This window comes from Erpetoichthys calabaricus, chromosome 12 (assembly GCF_900747795.2).
Source record: "Erpetoichthys calabaricus chromosome 12, fErpCal1.3, whole genome shotgun sequence".
Classification (NCBI taxonomy): Eukaryota; Metazoa; Chordata; class Cladistia; order Polypteriformes; family Polypteridae; genus Erpetoichthys; species Erpetoichthys calabaricus.
In genome coordinates this window covers 15873712-15895402 of record NC_041405.2, presented here as the reverse complement: position 1 = coordinate 15895402, position 21691 = coordinate 15873712, and the positions used below count along the sequence as shown (strand labels likewise).

General features: G+C 39.5%; 1 protein-coding gene across 2 annotated transcripts in view; it reads left to right on the top strand.

Moving 5' to 3' along the window:
• Positions 1-249: 249 nt before the first annotated feature.
• The window catches only part of ncf4 (neutrophil cytosolic factor 4), a 131063-nt gene continuing 109621 nt past the window's right edge, over positions 250-21691 (top strand). The window contains exons 1-6 of one of the 2 annotated variants that reach the window (XM_051934462.1): positions 250-463; positions 5545-5629; positions 7552-7705; positions 8217-8287; positions 17199-17326; positions 17440-17488. In XM_051934462.1, coding sequence (XP_051790422.1) covers positions 432-463; positions 5545-5629; positions 7552-7705; positions 8217-8287; positions 17199-17326; positions 17440-17488 — 519 coding nt within the window. In that variant the 5' untranslated portion in view covers positions 250-431. The remainder of the gene's footprint in view (positions 464-5544; positions 5630-7551; positions 7706-8216; positions 8288-17198; positions 17327-17439; positions 17489-21691) is intronic. The other variant, XM_028816782.2, reaches the window with a different exon arrangement.

Here is a 21691-nt window from a genome sequence, read left to right as displayed (position 1 = left end):
AATACAGATTAAGCTAAAAAAAAATCGTACGCTGTGTATTTGAGTGCGTGCTGACATCCAGTTCAGGGTTGGTTCTGGATGGATGCTAATTTTATGTATTTTCAGCCCAAGACGTTATTATTATTACTCTCCACGACTCAGTCCTAAATAAACGAATAATATGCACACTGTTTAAACTAGAGACAGATAAGATTTGACACACTTCCTCAAACAGGAGGAGAGGAACTCGTCATTACTGATGAGTGCTACGTGCAAGTCCGTTCAGACCGCCGTACAGATGAACTTTCACTTCCCGATTTCTCCGTTACATACATAAAAACATTCCATGTGAGCAATGCAGATTTGAAGATTTCGGCCTGGCTATCGGCTCTAAGATTTGCACTGAATTTGTACCGTACGAGGAAAGCCCACTTTCATTGTCGCTATCCCAAATGTCACTCCCGAGGCAGCTCCGTGACGAAAGGTAAGCGCAAGAATGAGAGAGAGAGAAAAGAGAGAGAGAGAGAGAGAAAAGAGAGAGAGAGAGAGAAGAGAGAGAGAGAGAGAGAGAGAAGAGAGAGAGAGAGAGAGAAGAGAGAGTGTGTGAAATGTATCATTTATCATGGGACTGTAATGTGAGTGGACACTTGTCATGTCGTACTGCATTGTTACTGTTTCACATTGCGTATCTGCAGACTTTCAAATCCCCTCTATAAGGGCAAATTAACCTCTTTCTTTCTTTCTTTCTTTCTTTCTTTCTTTCTTTCTTTCTTTCTTTCTTTCTTTCTTTCTTTCTTTCTTTCTTTCTTTCTTTCTTTCAATTCACCAAATGAATTTGTTGTCTATTGTAAAGGGAAGATGTGCAGATGAAGCAATTTGTAAACTACTGTACAAGATCGCAACTTCTTTTTCTTATTTGAAATGTGATGACAGATTTATTTATTATTTTTGTTGGGTTGAAGTTTCCCTTTGTTACCTTTGTTATACTGCTGGTATGCTTATTTCCCGCTAATTGATCTATGATTAATAAAATTTCTTTATGGCCACACAATTAAATCTTTAGCTCCATTTAAATGCAATATTTTTTGTTTCATTTTCAAAGATGCTCTCTTCATCTCTGTCATTTGCACCCCACTCGGTATCCTATTCTGATTTCTATTTATCCTGCATATAAAGGTCGATGGTGTGTGCTCGGCCCTGTGTTTTAATAAGCAGTTTAAATGCATCCATCTTTTTAAAAACCTATTTCATCAGAAGCTTTGTAAAAAGTTATTTATAAACCAATTACTAAAAAAAGCTGTAAAATAAACCTGTACATATTTATCCAGATATATATTTTTCCATTATAGAAAAAATATTGGCTTTAAACAAGTGTTGTAGGCTGACTGTATTCAACATTGCAGCTAATGTCCTGAAAGATGCATCAATTTAACATTATCTTTTATCAGTTCAGTTTTTTGTTTTTTTTTATTATAGGTGGTACAAGGCACAAAATAATAGAAATAATTCATTGTATACTCACATAGCCTGTTCAGTGTTACTTATTGTGGCAGTATTGGGTGCAAGGCTGTAACTAATATGCACTGAGAGAAAACCTATCACAAACACCCTCACACACAGGGGCACTTTTGAAGCTCCCATTACATAATTATAATATAATATAATATAATATAGGGCGGCACGGTGGCGCAGTGGGTAGCGCTGCTGCCTCGCAGTTGGGAGATCTGGGGACCTGGGTTCGCTTCCCGGGTCTTCCCTGCGTGGAGTTTGTATGTTCTCCCCGTGTCTGCGTGGGTTTCCTCCGGGCGCTCCGGTTTCTTCCCACAGTCCAAAGACATGCAGGTTAGGTGGATTGGCGATTCTAAATTGGCCCTAGTGTGTGATTGGTGTGTTTGTGTGTGTCCTGCGGTGGGTTGGCACCCTGCCCAGGATTGTTTCCTGCCTTGTGCCCTGTGTTGGCTGGGATTGGCTCCAGCAGACCCCCGTGACCCTGTGTTTGGATTCAGCGGGTTGGACAATGGATGGATAATATAATATAATATAATATAATATAATATAATATAATATAATATAATATAATATGATGGACTGGCACCCCATCAAGGATTTGCTGGTTCCTTTCACAATCCTGTTCAAGACTAAGTGGGTTAGAAAATGACTGACTGATAATATAATATAATATAATATAATATAATATAATATAATATAATATAATATAATATAATATAATATAATATAATATAATACATCATTTCTATATTTCTGTCAAAGGCGTAAGGTGTTCTGCCTTTCCATGTTGGTGCCAGCTGGGTATTCATGAATGTGGAATATTATATTACATTATATTAAATTACTAGGGGGCTTTGCTCCCTGCTCACTTCGCTTGCCAACCCAAGAATCTCATTTGGTCCGCTCATCCAGGTTACAAATCCATGTGAGACATCTGCTCACCTCCTAAGCTGACAGTTAGTTTAGTTAAAAGCAAGGATGACATGTCTAAGGGGTTCGCCTCCTGCTCACTTCACTCACTAACGGGGATGCCTACACTACACGTCAGCCAATTCACGTCTCTGCCACTCATGTATGTGGATTTCACTTTCACCAAACAAATCTTTTAATTCTCGCAGATAGGCCTCTTCTTTGGGAAGAAACAATACTTTACCCTGATGAACATGAATTAGATGATCTACAACTCTCCGACTTAATGTTTAAATCCAAACAATATATTCGATCTCTTTTGGATGTTCCGTTATTTCACCAAGTAATAATTTCCATTTGTTTGCGCTAATGCAATCTTTACTATCATTTTTTTGAAGCTTTCGAATTTTAATACTTTCAAAATCTCTAACCTGCTCTGCGTGTGCATCACACCAATGTTTTTAAACCTCTTTACGACATTCTACTTTGTCATCCACTCTTTGTCTTTTATTTCTGGCCCCAGGCGTGGTTAAACCTCTTGGCACAAAGTCTTCTCTTCCAGGACTTGAAAGTATCTCTCTGAAAAAGTCACATTTCATCCCAGGATTTTTTTATATAATAGAGAGATATTATATTATATTATACTATATTATATTTTATTATATTATAGATGTTACAGATCACTTTACGTATTTAACAGGTGTAACATATTTTGTGTTCTGCGTGAAATGTCATGTGCTTCCTCTATAGATTGTACTTTCGCTGAGAGACCTTGGGAGTCCTTGGGAGTGTCTGTGGTGGAAGTCCTGTCCTTTCCAGGGTTAAAATGCTTCTTTACAACAATGGTAGCTTCTAGCACTGATGCTATCCTCCAGTGACCACACAGAGAGAAAATGAGTTGCAAAAAATGGGCAAAGAGTCAAACTTGTCTTAAGAGGTGACATGACTGATGTTTAAAAATGATGAAGGAAATCCCAGCTGTTGCTTTAAAGTAAATTATTTAAAAAAACACAATCAGAAACTTGTTGAAGGTAATTTTTTTGCAAATTTATTCAATTTGTCTTCAAGACCAAGTAGTGTGGTAGACAGTAAGACTTTAAGGATCCTCAAATAATGACTTGATGTTATTTTGGAGATTCTAGGAGAACAGGATTGGTAAGCTTGTTGGACTGAATGGCCTGTTGTCCTCCCAGTTGTTCTAATGTTCTAATGCACAGTGAAGTTATGAAGAGAAATCCAACTGTTACTTTAAAGGAAGGTCTTTAACAAGAACATGGAAACACAGTTGGAGATGTGCTAAGGGTTAGTTTTGTGCAGTTCTTAGAAAGAGACACATGGAATAAATGACCCGGTAGTGTGGTAGGCAGTAGGGCTACCAGGACCTTCAGATCATAATTTGATGTTATTTTGGAGATTCTAGGAGAACAGCATTGGTGGGCTTGTTGGGCTAAAGGGCCTGTCATTATATAAAGTATAATCCACATTAAACAAATAACACAGCATGTTATAGAAGTATAAACTGTTGATGAGAGCTTCAAACAAAAATCTTCTATCATGAAAATTATTTAAAACAGAAGTTTATATTATTTTTAACTGGTGATGCAAGTAGACTTGTTTTACTTCTTTTTAAGATATTACCTTGTGGAAAAACAGAATGCATGAGCTGCGTTTGTTCTTGCGCAAAACCTTCTTCCTTGAATGACATTGTTTATCTGTGGTGTGAATTACATAATACTTGCTCATGAAAGACTAAATTCCTCAAAAGTTTAAGCAAAATATAGAATCAGGCTATTAGTCAGATACTGTATTGACAAAGGATGACATGGTGGAGTAAAAATAACACTGAAGGTTCATGGATCCACGATCTTGGGTTTAAACGCCATGCTACTTGTTTATTATCGGTGTTTAGATTACAAAATTAAGAAAAGCTTCTCTATGAAGGCTATCGTGTGTATGAGGGATGTTCAAACAGTTTCCCCACTTGATTATTTTCTTTGGAAATGATGAAGGCGGGAGAGTCTGAGAGAGTGTCATATGACCGGGAAAATTACATCACAAAGGAAGGTGTCTATGTAGAAAAGCCACATCATTTGTTTTTGAAATTCTTAATAAATAGAATTAAAAAAAAGTGTGGAAACTTTTTGAACGTCCCTCGTACATTGTTCCTCATTACAAAGCTGAAACTGCAGAAGAAATGACATCTAAGAGTGGTGTTAAGTCACAACAACTAAAGGCTTGCGTTTTCATAATAATTTAAAATATGAGACTATATTTATCCTGGTGATTGCTGTAAATCCATTCAATACAGTCAGATTTTTTAATTACAACATAGTAATACATTTTAATATGTTCAAAACAGTCATGGTGCCGGAGAGTGGCAACTTGGTAAATTGTCATTGGATTTGCATTTCTATCTATCTATCTATTATATAGTGTCTTATCTATCTATACTTTATCCTGCCGACTATACTAAAATTAAAATCTATCTATCTATCTATCTTTCTTTTCACTCCTGATGACGTGTCTAAATGAATCAGTTTTGTTTTAAAAGACATCACACTCCAGTCTCTTAATTCCTGAACTGATTTCCTCTTTAGAGACTTATACATCAATGACATATTATCATCCTTTAAAACAACATTCATCAGCAAACATTTTCTTTCATAATTTGCAAGTCAGGAATAAAACCGTTCACTTGCCTAATCCCTCCACTTTGCTCATCACAGACATTATACTGTAAACTGCTAATATCAATACAGACGTATCTCAGAGCAATACCGTTGCTTCTGTAAAGTCACATCCGTTGGTTAATGAAAGCAGAGCTGTTAAATCCTCAATGCACCAAAGTAAACAGCTGAGTTTCTTTCTCAGTGTACACACAACTTGGTCCAATTCAGCTTATAATCGTGCATCCCATGATTCTCTTTTCTGAAAACATGTTTTCACTTTGACATTATGGGTTACTGGGCAAAAATGGCACATGTATCCATTGAAAGTTATACCTACAAGACAGTAACATGTGCAGAAAATAAAGGGTTCGGAGTACCTTCTGAATCCAGTGTATCTATTTATCTACTCACTTTGGCTTCACTTAATAAATGCATAATTTAATATACAAGACTAAAGAAGCTGCCTTTTCTCTTCTAGTGACTTTGACCAGCTACCCAATGATGTCCCAGTATCAGCGGCCATTGCAGACATTGAGGAGAAGAAAGGCTTCACCCGTTATTATGTGAGTCCAGTAGCCTCTAATCTATGAAGATCCCATTGTCGATAACCATTTCTTTAATGAGTTTTAACATTCAGTTATCATCCCAAGCATTTTGGGGGGAACTGTTTTCTTGTTTGTGCTGCCCAATCAATCAGTAATGTAATGATTGAATGACTGAATGACTGATCGACTGAATAAATGAATGAGTGAGTGAATCCATCTATTCATCAATCAATCCATCCATCCATCAACTCATCAATCTATCAATTAATCAATCAATCAATCAAATGATCAATCAATCCATGCATCTATCCATGCTTACATTCACTCATCAGTCAATCCATCCATCCATCAACTCATCAATCAATCAATCAAATGATCAATCAATCCATGCATCTATCCATGCTTACATTCACTCATCAGTCAATCCATCCATCCATCCATCAACTCATCAATCAATCAATCAAATGATCAATCAATCCATGTATCTATCCATGCTTACATTCACTCATCAGTCAATCCATCCATCCATCCATTCATCTATACTTACATTCACTCATCAGTCAATCCATCAGTCCATCCATCCATCCATCCATCATTCACTCATCAATCAATCAATCAATCAAATGATCAATCAATCCATGCATCTATCTATCCATGCTTACATTCACTCATCAGTCAATCCATCCATCCATCCATCCATTCATCTATACTTACATTCACTCATCAGTCAATCCATCAGTCCATCCATCCATCCATCATTCACTCATCAATCAATCAATCAAATGATCAATCAATCCATGCATCTATCCATGCTTACATTCACTCATCAGTCAATCCATCCATCCATCCATCCATTCATCTATGCTTACATTCACTCATCAGTCAATCCATCCATCCATCCATCCATTCATCTATGCTTACATTCACTCATCAGTCAATCCATCAATCCATCCATCCATCCATCCATCCATCATTCACTCATCAATCAATCAATCAATCAATCAACCAATCAAATGATCAATCAATCCATCCATCCATCTATACTTACATTCACTCATCAGTCAATCCATCAATCCATCCATCCATCCATCCATCCATCCATCCATCCATCATTCACTCATCAATCAATCACTCAATCAATCATTCAATCAATCAATCAAAGTTTCTTGAGTTGCTTGTATTAGTAAGCAGTTAGAAAACCAGATAACTTTACTAGGGAATGAAAACAGATTTAATTAGGTGCAGAACATCTCCCACCTTGTACATTTTTATATTAGGAGTGTCTTATTCCAGCGTCCCTACAGCATACTGTAATCATTTAGCAATTACCCTCGGCATCCTTACCACACACTTCCTGGTATGGGTTAAAGAAGTGTGCACTTGCACATTTTGTTTTGCTTGATACACAAGAATTAAACTGTAATAACGGCCAGTTAGCCCACAGTTAGGCCGGTAATCACTGAGTCATGGCAGTCTGTTTTCTATTCAAGTGTAAGGACATCAATGTAAGAGACACTTAATGTAAAGAGTTATCAACCATGTGATGTACATATTGGTCATCTGTTGGCTTAGTATTCACACCACACCTTTGTAGTGCCTTCTCTGCCACACTGGCATGGTGTTTTGTGCCCTGCCATTCTGCGCCTTGTCACTATCCCATGCCATTCTTCTTCCCTTGCAACCTATCACACAAAATATATATTTTAATTTATCTCTACCATGATGGGTTTGCTGACAATGTTAATTCAAGTATTTTAATATGTAACTTTGAAGCTGTACGTTTTGTTTTTTCGGGTTCATCTTGCATGATTTGTACTGTTTTTCGTTTGCTGGGAGGTACTTTTTTCCTGCTCTAGTAACATTGCCTGCAGTCGGCTAACGCTGGTAGGACTCCTGTGCTCGTTTAATGTTCCCCTCTTGTGGCTTTACTTGCTTCTCAGGAATTTGTGATCGAAGTGAAAAACAAAGGAGGCAGCAAGTACTTCATATACCGCCGTTACCGCCAGTTCTTTGCCCTGCATCAGAAGGTGGAAGAGAAGTTCTCGATGGCGATCCAACTTGGCTCCAGCACCTGCTCGCTGCCTTCACTGCCCGGTAAAGCTCTGATTTAACCCTCAGTGTTGCTTGTCTCCTCTTTAGGATGCGGTGGATACCACTGCCTAATTTACTATAATCACTTTCTTACACATACTTGTTTCTTCAGAGTGACCACTTAATGTCTTGCATGAAGACTAATGCCACAGGCTATTTCTGGAACGAGGTTGCCGCGGAATTCATTTTTATTGATGTGCTGTTATTTTAATTAAGAAATGCGGAACCTTAATTGCAGCACTTTCAATAAAAGCCAGATATTTCCTCAGCACTAATCCCATTTTATGACCTCCATCGTATAATTTAGCTTTTATTTAATTTCTCCCTATCATCTAGAAATTGATTCTCTAAAATTATAGACCACAGTCTGAGTTTTACTGGCCCTAATCCATAATACCCACTTTATTGATTCATTGTCCTATAAATCACCTCCATTTCTTGGGTCTGTAGAACTGAACAGATAACTGAAAATTCATTTTTTATTATTTATTTATGTTTTTTTTTTTTTTTTTAGGAAAGATTTATATGGGGAACAAGCAGGAAATTGCAGAGATGAGAATCCCAGAGCTCAACATATACATCAAAGTGAGTTTTTTTCCTATTATTTTAGGGGAATCCACTTACATAAAAGGCTAAGAGACCATGTGTATGTGTGTCCGTCTGGTTGCTGTATCTCTATCATTCCAACAGATGGCACATCACAGACATTTGTAGTAATTAAATGGATTCCATTTGCCATTCCACCACAAACATTAGTACTGCTTTTTCGATTCCCATACCAAATTGCACATAACAGAAACATATGCATTGCATTTTCCATTCCAACAGATGGCACCATCACAACATAATATAGTACTTGCCTGCAGGTAGAAGTTGGGAATGGTTGTCTAGGGGTAAGAATACATCAAACAGGCTGGTCAAGGTCCAAGCCTTCTTTGTGGAGCATTTTGGGATGTCTCACACATCCTTTATAACCATCTGATCCTAATTCAACATCATAGGAAGCCGCAGCCTATTCCAACAGCATTGGGCACCATGTGAAAAAGAAGCCTTAGAATGGAAATCTGGTCTTGTTGCATTGGGTCGCTTATTAATAATTATTGCTTCATTTCATAGTTCAATTGGTGTCTTTTTACACCTTTATTGGGGGTTTTGAGGGTCGTAGATTATGACTCTGCTGTTAGTTTTTTTGTAACTAAGCCTTCATTTTGTCATTTTAATTTTTACAGTTTACGCTACCATATGGTGTAGATATGGCCAACTCTGCTTGGGGTTCTGGTTGCTTTGTGTATCTAGGGGCGTGTCTTTGGAGGCCAGGGTCCTTGACCAATGAATTACTCATTGGAGTGTAAAGTTCCTCCAAATGATCACTTCCTTGCCCGAGCTGACAGACTCCAAAACTAGCCTTTTGGCCTGGGGCTTTTTGAAATCCCAGACAGATATGGGACACAAGTGGAAACACTTTATTTTTTTCCTCTTTTCCACACAGTACACCAAACACAGTTCTCTTCTTCTTTCTCTTCCTCTTTCTTTGCGTCCACTCCTCCTCCAGCAAGTTTTGTCCTATTCCACCCGACTCTGGCTCCCGGAGTAGTGGCTGCTAGCCCCTTTTATAAGGCACCAGGAATTGCTCCAGATGTGCATGGGTGTGGCGTTAGTACTGCAATCCAGGAATCTGCAGCAGCTGCAGCGCCCCCTGGCAATGCCCATGGACCCCTACAGGGCTTCACCAACTGGAGTCCAAGGCACCACTGCAACCCAGGGGGCTGCCACCTAGCACTCCCGGGGAGGTGATGCTCTGGATACACTCCCTACCCCGGTCCTTCCAGCGTACGCCACTATATTATATATATATATATATATATATATATATGTGTGGAAGAGAAGGTCTGTGATATGGTTTGCATATTTGCAGCTGGAGATCCACAAAGGGAGAAAAAATGAATCACGTATCATAAAGTAGTTTTTATTCCTGAGCTTTCAGCCCCTACCAGGGGCCTTCATCAGAGGATAATGCTTAGACTTACAAGAATCAAAGGCAATATATAGAAAAAGTTACGTGGGTGGGGGGTTGTGGCGAGATGGTGGTGGGGGGCTAAGTCAGTGTTAATGGGGGGGGGGGTGTTATTGGTTGTATATATATATATATATATATATATATATATATATATATATATATAGACACAGGAAGAGGGGGCGGCCACCCGTATACTTGAATTAGGCTGTTGGTTCCATAGAACAGATCTCAACAGACTTCAGTTTAACAGTAGAACAAACATATCAGGCAAACATGGCAGTTTTAAAGCCAGGCAGGGGAATTGATAATAATTCTTTGCATTTATATAGCGCTTTTCTCACTACTCAAAGCGATCAGCAATTGCAGGTTAAGGGCCTTGCTCAAGGGCCCAACAGAGCAGAGTCCCTATTGGTATTTACGGGATTCGAACCGGCAACCTTCCGATTGCCAGTGAAGATCCCTAGCCTCACTGGGGCTGGAACCGAAAGTGACGTCCTCCAGTCCAGGCAAAATTTCCCATGGTTGGTCTGCCGATGATAAAGAGGGAGGATTAGTGCACCCTCCACCCCCTGGTCTGGCATGAAATCATCCCTTTGTGAGCCCTTCAGACACCTCCCATGCGCATGTGTGTGATATATAATATATATATGCCGCATATACTCACATATAAGTTGGGTCTTGAAAACCAAAAAAATCGATCATAAAATCAGACTCCGACTTATACGCCCATTCAAAAATGCGACACTTATTTATTTATTTTTAAATTTTTTTACATCTTCCTGTCTCCTCCAATCTTTCATCAGTTTCTCAGACGCATCAAATTTTGTTGCAGCAGCGCAGTTACTAATATTTCTTTCACCACTTCAACAACATTTTATTTAAAACCAGCTTCATATTTTCTTCTGATCAAATGCTCCATCATAGATAAGGGATGCTCTTACGATAAAGGAGTATGAGGGTGTGAGATACAAAAAACACAAAACAGTACAAATGTTGCTTCGGAATAGTTCAGGTATCACTGTGTGGTCACGTAGGTACAATAGAGAGAAAGAGAGAGGGGTTAGGAGCACACGCTGATACAGCGCATTGCCACACACACATAGAAAAAAAAAAGGCAGTGTGCTCTATCAGGTGGGCAGGCGTTAGCGTATCATAATCCCTTGGAACAATAGCGTGAGTTTTCCACATTCGACTTATACGACCGACATTATAAAATACTAGAAATTATACAATAAAATCAAGCAACGACTTATCCGCGGGAGAACTTATCCGTGAGAGTATATGGTATACAGTGATCCCTCGCTATATCGCACTTCGTCTTTCGCGGCTTCACTCCATCGCGGATTTTAAATGTAAGCATATGTGAATATATATCGCGGATTTTTCACTGCTTCGCGGATGTCTGCGGTCTACAGTACGTGTGCTTCCTCAGTTGATTTGCCCATTTGAATTCAAACAAGGGACACATTTGAATTGAAACAAGGGACTCTATTAGTGGATGGCTGAGAAGCTACCCAATCAGAGCATGCGGTTAAGTTCCTGTGTGCTGCTGATTGGCTCAGCGACGGAGTGCTGCATTAACCAGGAAGTACTAATCTCACTCATTCAGCATTAACGTGCACAAGCGCCAACAGAAGATGCAAATGACTGCAGAAAAGGTAAAAGTTTTGGATATGTTGAAGGAAGGAAACAGCTACACCGCTGCAGGACACCATTACAGCATAAATGAGTCCACGATTCTTTTTATTTAAAAAGGAGGAAAAGCATATAAGATCTACAGCCGCAGTGTCTTTTAATCAGGGCACAAAATGAGTTGCAAGTGGACGTGATAAGGCAGTAGTCTGGATGGAATCTGCTTTAGGGATTTGGATTGAAGAGTGATGGAAGAAGTACAACGGCGGTGCTAAACAGTCGCCCGAAGAGGCTCCTTTAGAAGAGCTGTAACGCTATCCTTTGTTGTGCAGTAAAATTAAACTCATCGTTATCGGACAAGTCGTCGTGTCATTGTTGGTGAGTAACCATAATTAATTATTTACGTACAGTACTTATTACATGTACATAGTTTAGTGTCACTGTACACACATTTTATTGTATACAATTTTTCTTGCATTGTACGTATTTATTGATGGTGGCCTGTCTGTCGTAATGGCTGTAACGTATGATATCGGAGACGCTCGATATCTTTAAAATAATATTTAGGTTTTACTGTGTTTACATACATAATTTCAACGAATCTTACCTAATATCTAAGAGAATACAAAGGGTTTATGCTGTATAATTGTGCGTGAAATGTTTATAATAGTGTGGGAGAGTTTATAAGGGCTTAAAATATATAAAAATAACCACATGAACATATGGTTTCTACTTCGCGGATTTTCTTATTTCGCGGGTGGCTCTGGAACGCAACCCCCGCGATGAAGGAGGGATTACTGTACTGTATATACAGTATATATATACACGTATATATATATACACTGTATATATAAACAAGTAAAAACAATAATGTTGTGAGTACCTATGTATTCAACCCCTTTGCTATGAAACCCCTAAATAAGATGTCGTCCAATCAATTGAGTTCAAAAGTCGCCTAATTATTTGAATCGGGTCCATCTGTGTGCAATCCAAGTGTCACATGATCTGTCACATGATGTCCTGTTCTGAAGGGCCCCTGACTCTGCAACACCACTAAGCAGGCAACATGATGACCAAGGAGCACTCCAAACAGGTCAGAGACAAAGTTACAAGTTAATAGATCAGGGTTGGGTTATAAAAAAATATCCCAAACTTTGAATATCCCACAGAGCACCATTGAATCCATCATAACAAAATGGAAAGAATTTAGCACCATTACAAACCTGACAAGAGAAGGCCGTCCACAAAATCTCACACACCAGGCAAGGAGGGCATTATTCAGAGATACAAGAAGGACACAAAGGATAACACTGAAGGAGCTGCAAAGATCCACAGCGGAGATGAGAGTTTCTGTCTATAGGATGTCTCTGAGCCGTATACACCACAGAGAAGGGCTTTATGGAAGAGTGGCCAGAAAATAGCCATTGCTTAAAGAAAATAATAAGAAAACACGTTTGGAGTTTACACAACAGCATGTGGCAGACTCCCTAAACATAAACACTCAGGTCAGAAGAGACTAAAACTGAACTTTTTTGGCCAATATAGGAAATGCCATATGTGGCACAAACCCAACACTTCCATCATGCTGTGAGGATGTTTTTCATTGTCAGGGACAGGAAATCATATCAGGATGGTGACTCATTCAAAATCTTTTATAGGATGTGCTTCAACTGCACCCTCTTTATGCTGCCATGAAATGGGAGAGCTTACAGTATATAGATGGGTTCACTAAACCTTACCCATATTGTAACTGAAAACTGACCCAATATCCCTTTTTCCAGAGAGTATTAAAACCTCTGAAGCCAGTACAGGGTGAAAAATGTCACAATGGTTTCAACTGCTAAATAACTAACAGTTACACTGGGCCAATATTATGGGTGAGAATTAGCCCATTAACCAGCCAAGAGTCTGTAATGACGTGCATCGCTTCAGTTAGGATTTGCAGTGCCAATTCATTCCTTTTAGAAACCAGTTATGGTTGATGCTATTACATTCAATGGGCAGCATAACTGAAAGTTAAATTTATTGGGGGAAAAAAATAACTTAATTTAGAAAGGCAGCATGTAACTGGAGAAAGCTGAGTCTCCTCTTCCACCAACCGGCTCACTTGAGGAACTGTCTGTGATACTATCGCTCCCGTGGTCCCCTGAGAGAGCCATCTGGTCTGGACTCCATCGTGAAAACCGTCTGGCACGGCCTGTCTCCCGGCTGACCTTGATAATTCTGTTTTTCTAACGGTCAACTTCATGAAGGTTCATATCTCTGAAGCTCAATAAATGTGCACTATTATTTTACAGTTATTTCAGACCTCTGATTTTTCCCAACTGTGCTGCATTGCTGATGTGACTGGTTAGCTAACTGAGAATTCCAGAAGCTTTCATATTGCTCTGTGCTATTGGGTTACACATTTGGACTGCGTCAACGTAGTTCTAAAAATATTCTTACCGGTGCAAATTCTTCAAGTTTCTACACCAGCCAGAGCTCCTTCAAACAATTTCCTCTCTTATAAGCAGAATGCGATCTTGTAAGCACAATCTTCTTTCTTTCTTTTTCTTTCTTTCTTTCTTTCTCTTTCTTTCTTTCTCTTTCTTTCTCTCTTTGACTACATTATAGTTAGCTGTACTCCCCAGCTATTCCCTTTTATCTTTGTCCATGAATAAATCCATAATTGGCTCCTGATCTTATGTCTATGCCACAAAGTCTTGCCCTCTGAATTGTACCCTGTCAGCGTGAATCATGCAGTGCCCTTCACGATGAACGACTCCATTGAGCCTTTCATCGATTAGTTTGCAGTCTTCTGAAGAACTCAGGCACGTGATTTTGAGGTGTACAAAATCTCCCACATTTACTTTGCAGTTGTGTCACAAGTTTTTGCAGAAGTTTAAATAGTTTAGGGAATCAATTGCATGCCATATTGAATATGCAAACAGAAGAAACATTTTGACTAGAACACGCCGTTCAGTTTGCTTAAAACCGTCAATCGAGATTTGAAGATATCCTGCCATAGAGGACTGAAAGTGAGTTTATGATCCGAGAGCATAAAGATGCCAAAAAAATGCAATTTAAAATTTTTTAAATCATTTTCTTCATTAGAACTAAAATAAAAATTAAAATAAATTTAAAAGTAGAATATTTGTAAGCAATAGCAATAAAAAATATTTCCCCTTAACCCCTATAAATAAACCTGTCACCACAATTTATAAAGCTTCTTCACTATTTTCTGTAGCCGTCCCTTTAAATTTATCTCTGTTTTTCTACTATCTTGGAATAATAATATCTTTAAGAATATCTCTCTTGTCTCTAAAAATTCTAATCATCAACATATGCACTTTAAATTCATCTGTGTCCTATCCCAAGAAAATAATTTGTAATGGGGCTTACTCCCAGTCCCCTGTGTAGCGTATGCTCTCTTAATGTACCTGGTACCTTAAATACCATCTGCTTTTGGACTTTCCCCCCCTGTGCCTCCTGTTGGTCAATTGCTTTTCTTCAAATATCCTCTTCTATCTCATAGGTTTCTGTTGCTTCTCTTTCATCAATAAAGTTTGCACTCTTTCCTTTATATAGATAGATAGATAGATAGATAGATAGATAGATAGATAGATAGATAGATAGATAGATAGATAGATAGATAGATAGATAGATAGATAGATAGATAGATAGATAGATAGATAGATAGAGTTAGGTCCATAAATATTTGGACAGAGACAACTTTTTTCTAATTTTGGTTCTGTACATTACCACAATGAATTTTAAATGAAACAACTAAGATACAGTTGAAATGCAGACTTTCAGCTTTAATTCAGTGGGGTGAACAAAACGATTACATAAAAATGTGAGGCAACTAAAGCATTTTTTAACACAATCCCTTCATTTCAGGGGCTCAAAAGTAATTGGACAAATGAAATAACTGGAAATAAAATGTTCATTTCTAATACTTGGTTGAAAACCCTTTGCTGGCAATGACAGCCTGAAGTCTTGAACTCATGGACATCACCAGATGTTGGGTTTCCTCCTTTAATGCTCTGCCGGGCCTTTACTGCAGCGGCTTTCAGTTGCTGTTTGTTTGTGGGTCTTTCTGTCTGAAGTTTAGTCTTCAACAAGTGAAATGCCTGCTCAATTGGGTTAAGATCAGGTGACTGACTTGGCCATTGAAGAATTTTCCACTTCTTTGCTTTAATAAACTCCTGGGTTGCTTTGGCTGTATGTTTTGGGTCATTGTCCATCTGTATCATGAAATGCCACCCAATCAATTTGACTGCATTTAGCTGGATTTGAGCAGACAGGATGTCTCTGAACACCTCAGAATTCATTCAGCTGCTTCTGTCCTGTGTCACATCATCAATAAACACTAGTGTCCCTGTGCCACTGGCAGCCATGCATGCCCAGGCCATCACACTGCCTCCACCGTGTTTTACAGATGATGTGGTATGCTTTGGATAATGAGCTGTTCCACGCCTTCTCCATACTTTTTTCTTGCCATCATTCTGGTAGAGGTTGATCTTGGTTTCTTCTGTCCAAAGAATGTTTTTCCAGAACTGTGCTGGCTTTTTCAGATATTCTTTAGCAAAGTCCTTTCTGTTCTTCAGGCTTATGAGTGGCTTGCACCTTGCAGTGCACCCTCTGTATTTACTTTCATGCAGTCTTCTCTTTATGGTAGACTTGGATATCGATACGCCTACTCCCTGGAGAGTGTTGTTCACTTCGTTGGCTGTTGTGAAGGGGTTTCTCTTCACCATGGAAATGATTCTGCGATCATCCACCACTGTTGTCTTCTGTGGATGTCCAGGTCTTTTTGCGTTGCTGAGTTCACCAGTGCTTGCTTTCTTTCTCAGGATGTACCAAACTGTAAATTTTGCCACTCGTAATATTGTAGCAATTTCTCGGATGGGTTTTTTCTGTTTTTGCAGCTTAAGGATGGCTTCTTTCACCTGCATGGAGAGCTCCTTTGACCGCATGTTGTCTGTTCACAGCAAAATCTTTCACATGCAAGCACCATACCTGAAATCAACTCCAGGCCTTTTATCTACTTAATTGATAATGACATAACGACGGACTTGCCCACACCTGCCCATGAAATAGCCTTTGAGTCAATTGTCCAATTACTTTTGAGCCCCTGAAATTAAGGGATTGTGTTCAAAAAATGCTTTAGTTGCCTCACATTTTTATGCAATCGTTTTGTTCACCCCACTGAATTAAAGCTGAAAGTCTGCACTGCAACTGCATCTGAGTTGTTTCATTTAAAATTCATTGTGGTAATGAACAGAACCAAAATTAGAAAAAAGTCGTCTCTGTCCAAATATTTATGGACCTAACGATAGAATGTGCCAACACAAGCACTACGGTCTACTAGCAAGATGCTCTTAGTTTTGTTAAGGTCGAGGTTGAAGCAAAACGGGGATTGAGGTTTTGCGGTACCTGCTCCTGCCTTATTATTTTAGGTCTGCCCCAACGTTGGTCATTTTTAAATCATCATTAAAGATGCTTCTCATCTGACTGGCATTTGACTCTTGAAGAGGTTGACATTGTGTTTGTACATGTATTGTACATTCCTGATTCTAAATATGTGTGCATGATTATGGGTGTTTTGAGCTTATCTTTTATGTAATAGTTGGTTATGTTTGCAGTTCTGTGATGTATATACAGTATGTACTTTTAACTGCCTCTTTAACCCTTTCTTCTACATCACTTTGGTTCAGTTTTGTTGTAAATGTGCTTTATATATAAAGTTTGACTTGACTTAACTTGGTCGGTGCTTCTTTTGATTTCCGGAATTACGACCGAACTATTTATGCTGACCTGAATCGACTTTCTCTCATTTCTCTCCTGTTGTCGCTGAAATTTCAGAAACTCCTTTCTCTCCCCACTTGGATTTTGCTGGATGATCTCATTCGAATTTTCTTCTATCAAACTGAAGTTGACAGCAAGCAGGTCCCAAGAGGACTACGACGGTTACGTCCCCCAACCAGAAAAGTGTAAGTCGCCATCCATTTACCCAGCCTGCCTCAACATGTGGTGTGAGGTTGGATGTATCCTTTGATTTATTTTATCATCCTGCCTAGAAACTAATAATATTTTTCCCCCAAAGGAAAACCACAAAACTGAAGCCAGACCTGCTGTCATCTCCCAGGGCAGAGGTAAGTCTTCTCACTACCATGTCTCTGCCATGCTTCCTAGTAGGTTGATGGAGTCATCTGGCTGATGGATGTTATGTCGCCAGCAAAAACAGCAATTTGCGTTTTGACCAAATAATTCCAATCTTATTTCATTTGTGTTATTACTTCTTTCTTTTGACAAATTCCAAGCAGGAATTTATGTGGACTTTACAGTTGTGCTTGAAAGTTTGTGAACCCTTTAGAATTTTCTATATTTCTGCATAAATATGACCTAAAACATCATCAGATTTTCACTCAAGTCCTAAAAGTAGATAAAGAGAAACTAGTTAAACAAATGAGACAAAAATATTATACTTGGTCATTTATTTATTAAGGAAAATGATCGAATATTACATATTTGTGAGTGGCAAAAGTATGTGAACCTTTGCTTTCAGTATCTGGTGTGACCCCACTTTGCAGCAATAACTGCAACTAAACGTTTCAAGTAACTGTTGATCAGTCCTGCACACCAGCTTGGAGAAGTTTTAGCCCATTCCTCCGTACAGAACAGCTTCAACTCTGGGATGTTGGTGGGTTTCCTCACATTAGCTGCCCGCTTCAGGCCCTTCCATAACATTTCGATTGGATTAAGGTCAGGACTTGGACTTGGCCATTCCAAAACATTAACTTTATTCTTCTTTAACCATTCTTTGGTAGAACGACTTGTGTGCTTAGGGTCGTTGTCTTGCTGCATGACCCACCTTCTCTTGAGATTCAGTTCATGGACAGATGTCCTGACATTTTCCTTTAAAATTCTCTGATATAATTCAAAATTCATTGTTCCATCAATGAAGGTAAGCCGTCCTGGCTCAGATGCAGCAAAACAGGCCCAAACCATGATATTACCACCACCATGTTTCACAGATGGGATAAGGTTCTTATGCTGGAATGCAGTGTTTTCCTTTCTCCAAACATAACGCTTTTCATTTAAACCAAAAAGTTCTATTTTGGTCTCATCCATCCACAAAACATTCTTCCAATAGCTTTCTGGTTTGTCCTCGTGATCTTTAGCAAACTGCAGATGAGCAGCAATGTTTTTTTTGGAGAGCAGTGGCTTTCTCCTTGCAACTCTGCCATGCACACCATTGTTGTTGAGTGTTCTCCTGATGGTGGACTCATAAACATGGACATTAGCCAATGTGAGAGAGGCCTTCAGTTGCTTAGAAGTTACCCTGGGTTCCTTTGTGACCTCGCCGACTATTACACGCCTTGCTCTTGGAGTGATCTTTGTTGGTTGACCACTCCTGGGGAGGGTAGGAATGGCCTTGAATTTCCTCCATTTGTACACAATCCGTCTGACTGTGGATTTTTGGAGTCCAAACTCTTTAGAGATGGTTTTGTAACCTTTTCTAGCCTGATGAGCATCAACAACTCTTTTTCTGAGGTCCACAGAAATCTCCTTTGTTCGTGCCATGATACGCTTCCACAAACGTGTTGTTGTGAAGAGCAGACTTTGATAGATCCTGTTCTTTAAATAACACAGGGTGCCCACTCACACCTGATTGTCATCCCATTGATTGAAAACACCGGACTCGAATTTCACCTTCAAACTGCTAATCCTAGAGGTTCACTTACTTTTGCCACTCACAAATATGTAATATTTGAACATTTTCCTCAATAAATAACTGACCAAGTATAATATTTTTGTCTCATTTGTTTAACTGGTTTCCCTTTATCTACTTTTAGGACCTGAGTGAAAATCTGATGATGTTTTAGGTCGTATTTATGCAGAAATATAGAAAATTCTAAAGGGTTCACAAACTTTCAAGCACAACTGTATTTCATTAATGGCCTTCTTCTTGCCTCAGTGCCATGCAGGAGACATTGGTGGAGTCACTAAGCCATTATTAATATCTGTACTGTTCCTTTTGTATTCACCCTTCAGCTCTGCAGGTCTTTTAAAGTTTGTTATTGACCTCCTGGATTTTGGCTGGTTTGGGCGGACAGCCTGCTTTTATTAAATCCCAGGTAGAGATTTGTGCATTTGCTTCATGTTGACTGTGCTTTAGAGTGTAATGCTAGTGACATTTATTTATGACCCTCGTCCACAAGTTGTTATTGAAAATATTGGTCTTCTTCATTTTGTTTGAATGAATTACCCTCAGGCAGGAGTATTTAATTCAAAATCAGGCAAACCACTTTCATTGCACACACTAAACTTATTGAGTTCAGTGTACCATCAGTACACCATCCGCTACATCCTCACTTTTAAGAATGACAGAGCAAAATGAGCACATTTTTATTTGTTATTGGCAAGGGCAGAAGTGGCATCAGAGTGGCAAAGGACACTGAAAAAGATTATCAAAGGGAAAAAAAACTTGTTCTGTACATCACGGACATTAACCCTGCTCTCTCTTTGCACACAATATTCTGGCATTACAATGGAGACGAAGCAGAGAGATTAACATACAGAGTTAGTCAAAAGGCTGTGAGTAACTTTAACACTTCGTTACGAAGAACTTGCAAGCTCTCAAAATCTATAGTGGAGCCATTTGGTTAGACAACTTTTTCGCACTTGAATATTTACGACAATTTTTTGCCATAGCAACAACTGTAATTAAGTTCTAATAAACTGTTACATAATCTCTCTCTACAGGGTGGTCCAGATCTAATTATGCACCTGTTCGACTGACAACTGTCTCCCCGTCATTTTGGAATGCAGGGCAGGTGCTGCCATCTATCGGCAACAAAAAGAATTTTAAATGAAATCTCTATGTGCAGGGCAGGTGCTGTGAATTCTCTATGTAATAAACTTAATAAGTTATAGTGTAATGAAAATTGCATAATTAGATCTGGACCACCCTAGCGATTAGATGTTCGTCATCCATCGTCCATGCCCTTGCTTGGGCGGATTGTAACCCAGCATCCACAAGAGGGCAGTAAATAAGGAAACGGGCTGCTATAAGATATTAAACTGTACATAGTGGCGTACATCGTCAAAAACAGTGCTGGAATGTCTGACAAAGAAAGGCAAGAAGAAACACCAAGAAAGAAATATGTAAGGGCTTGAATGTCCAATAAAAAAGAAAAAGGCAGGGAAGGCAAATCCTGTGAAGAGAGGTTCACAAATGCATGATGCAATCGAAATAGCTTACCGTTAAGCCTTAATAAACAGACTTTTCACAATGTTAATAATATAATATAACTAGGGGTTTTGCACCCTGATTGCTTCGTTCACCAACATCCACGGCCTGCACTACGGTCCAGCCACTTTGCATCTCTGCCGCTCGCGTTGTGAAGAGGGGGGCTCAACACACCCCAAGGAGATGCGGTATCTCCTCTGAAAGCCCCTCTTTAATGGTGATACAATGGGAAACAAATGCAGTATTTTTTATACCTACTCTTTGCTCGATCAGCTGCTGGATTGCTGCTGCTGCCATGCCGCGTGATGTGCACCTCGCACGACGCTTCGAACATTTAAAAGCCTGTACGGCGGCTGTCCTACTCTTTGTCTTTTATTTCCCGGGTCTGGTTAAATCTCTTGGCACAAAGTCTCGTCTCGCAGGACGTGAGTTCTTGATATTTTTTAGTTTATAATTTAAAAATGTTTTCGTCCTGGTCGCGGAACAGTGGACCTGCTCTACACCCTTAGCAGGGTCCTAGAGGGTGCATGGGAGTTCGCCCAACCAGTCTACATGTGTTTTGTGGATTTGGAAAAGGCGTTCGACCGTGTCCCTCGGGGAATTCTGTGGGGGGTACTCCGAGAGTATGGGGTACCGGACCCCCTGATAAGGGCTGTTCGGTCCCTGTACAATCGGTGCCAGAGCTTGGTCCGCATTGCTGGCAGTAAGTCGAACCCGTTTCCAGTGAGAGTTGGACTCCGCCAGGGCTGCCCTTTGTCACCGATTCTGTTCATAACTTTTATGGACAGAATTTCTATCCGCAGCCAGGGCATTGAGGGGGTCCGGTTTGGTGGACTCAGGATTGGGTCACTGCTTTTTGCAGATGATGTTGTCCTGTTTGCTTCATCAGGCCGTGATCTTCAGCTCTCTCTTAATCAGTTCGCAGCCGAGTGTGAAGCGGCTGGGATGGGAATCAGCACCTCCAAATCCGAGACCATGGTCCTCAGCCGGAAAAGGGTGGAGTGCCCTCTCAGGGTTGGTAGCGAGATCCTGCCCCAAGTGGAGGAGTTCAAGTATCTCGGGGTCTTGTTCACGAGTGAGGGAAGAATGGAGCGTGAGATCG